A 1,362-nucleotide genomic window follows, 5' to 3' on the forward strand; every position below is an offset into this window, starting at 1 on the left:
TAGAATCTGTATAATCAGTATTTCACTATGATGAAGAGAGCCAAAACTTTTGATATATAGTATATAAAACAGCAAGAATAGTTCAAATCAGCCCTGAATCTTTAATAAAGTATTCACAGAACTATTTTAATTCTGGAGAGAGATGAGGAAGATGACTATCTAAGACTATTAAGGATTGATTTAGAAATGTTAAAATTAGTTGGTACTTGAATTCAAAATGAATTAGTCTTCTAGCATTGGTATTGATGGTATGCATTATGATAGCATGTATCTAGCCCAGCATATAACCTACTGTTTCAAATCAGTTTTCTCCAATGTTTTGGGCTATAAGTCTCATTGTCAATCATCAGACCAGTAGCCATGCTTTCTTGGTATGGTTGATGTAATGATTTAATGCCACTGGGGAGCCCTGTGTTAAGGCTTCTATAAAAAAAATAATGAAAGGAGGAAGAACCAACTAGAAACAACTAATGAAAAGGTTGATGGGGTGGCTAATTTCATGGCAAAAGTCACCTTACTGGCTTACAACTTTTACAAACCTTACTGGATTACATTTTTTCTTCTATGCTATCATAAAAACTGACCTCTCTAAGGTTTACTTGTGATCCTTTCTTGATGTCTTCTCTCAGAAATATCTGTTTGTTTTTGGAGATAGAAACATTCTTGTAATACTCCACAAGTTTGTTTAGTGATTGAAACTTTTCACTCCATAGAAAATAATTGTTGTTTGTATCCTTCATCACTTTAAAATGCTGGACATCCTCTTCATGCCTGGATACCAAGGGAGAATACAAAACATTTGGCAATCCAATCTAATTTTAAAGTTACAGTATTCTATTTGTACTCTGTATTAACGTTTACAAATTGGCATACTTTAGATGAAAAGCATTATTTCAATTATTTGTGAAAATAATAATACCTATAATTATTATTCTATATCATTCTTCATAAATGGTTCCAGGTGGTTTATGTTTTAAAGTTTGAAATGCACTAAATGTATTAAAGTTAATGCCATTCACATTAAACTAAAATAGTTTAAATTTTAAATGATTAAATTATTGAAAACCAGGCAGAAAAGCTAGGTCTATACTATGTTTCCCTGAAAATAAGACCTGGTCTTTTTTTTTGCCTCCAAAAGAGGCACCAGGTTTTATTTTCGGGGGATGTCTTTTCCCCTGTCTCACCTCACAGCGGTGGCACTGACAGCCCCACCCACTTCTTCTGTGGCCACTCATCACTGCTCATGCACGTCACCCCCAGCCTCCATTTCGCTGTCAGAGGCTTTCAGGAAAGACCTCTGCAGCTGAGAATGGAACTCATGATTGACTCGCCCTCCAGCCTCTATTTACCATCAGAGGCCTT

The 1,362-nt window shown here is 35.0% G+C and overlaps 1 protein-coding gene across 1 annotated transcript in view; it reads right to left on the minus strand.

Annotated features, from left to right (window-relative positions):
- Positions 1–584: 584 nt before the first annotated feature.
- The window catches only part of LOC107293064 (GRB2-related adaptor protein 2-like), a gene marked incomplete at its 3' end in the record, with an annotated part of 12,612 nt that continues 11,834 nt past the window's right edge, over positions 585–1,362 (minus strand). Inside the window, exon 4 of the mRNA XM_015822197.1 lies at positions 585–771. Coding sequence (XP_015677683.1) covers positions 585–771 — 187 coding nt within the window. The remainder of the gene's footprint in view (positions 772–1,362) is intronic.

This window comes from Protobothrops mucrosquamatus, unplaced genomic scaffold (genome assembly GCF_001527695.2).
Source record: "Protobothrops mucrosquamatus isolate PMUCROS unplaced genomic scaffold, P.Mucros_1.0 scaffold1493, whole genome shotgun sequence".
In the NCBI taxonomy this organism is placed as follows: domain Eukaryota; kingdom Metazoa; phylum Chordata; class Lepidosauria; order Squamata; family Viperidae; genus Protobothrops; species Protobothrops mucrosquamatus.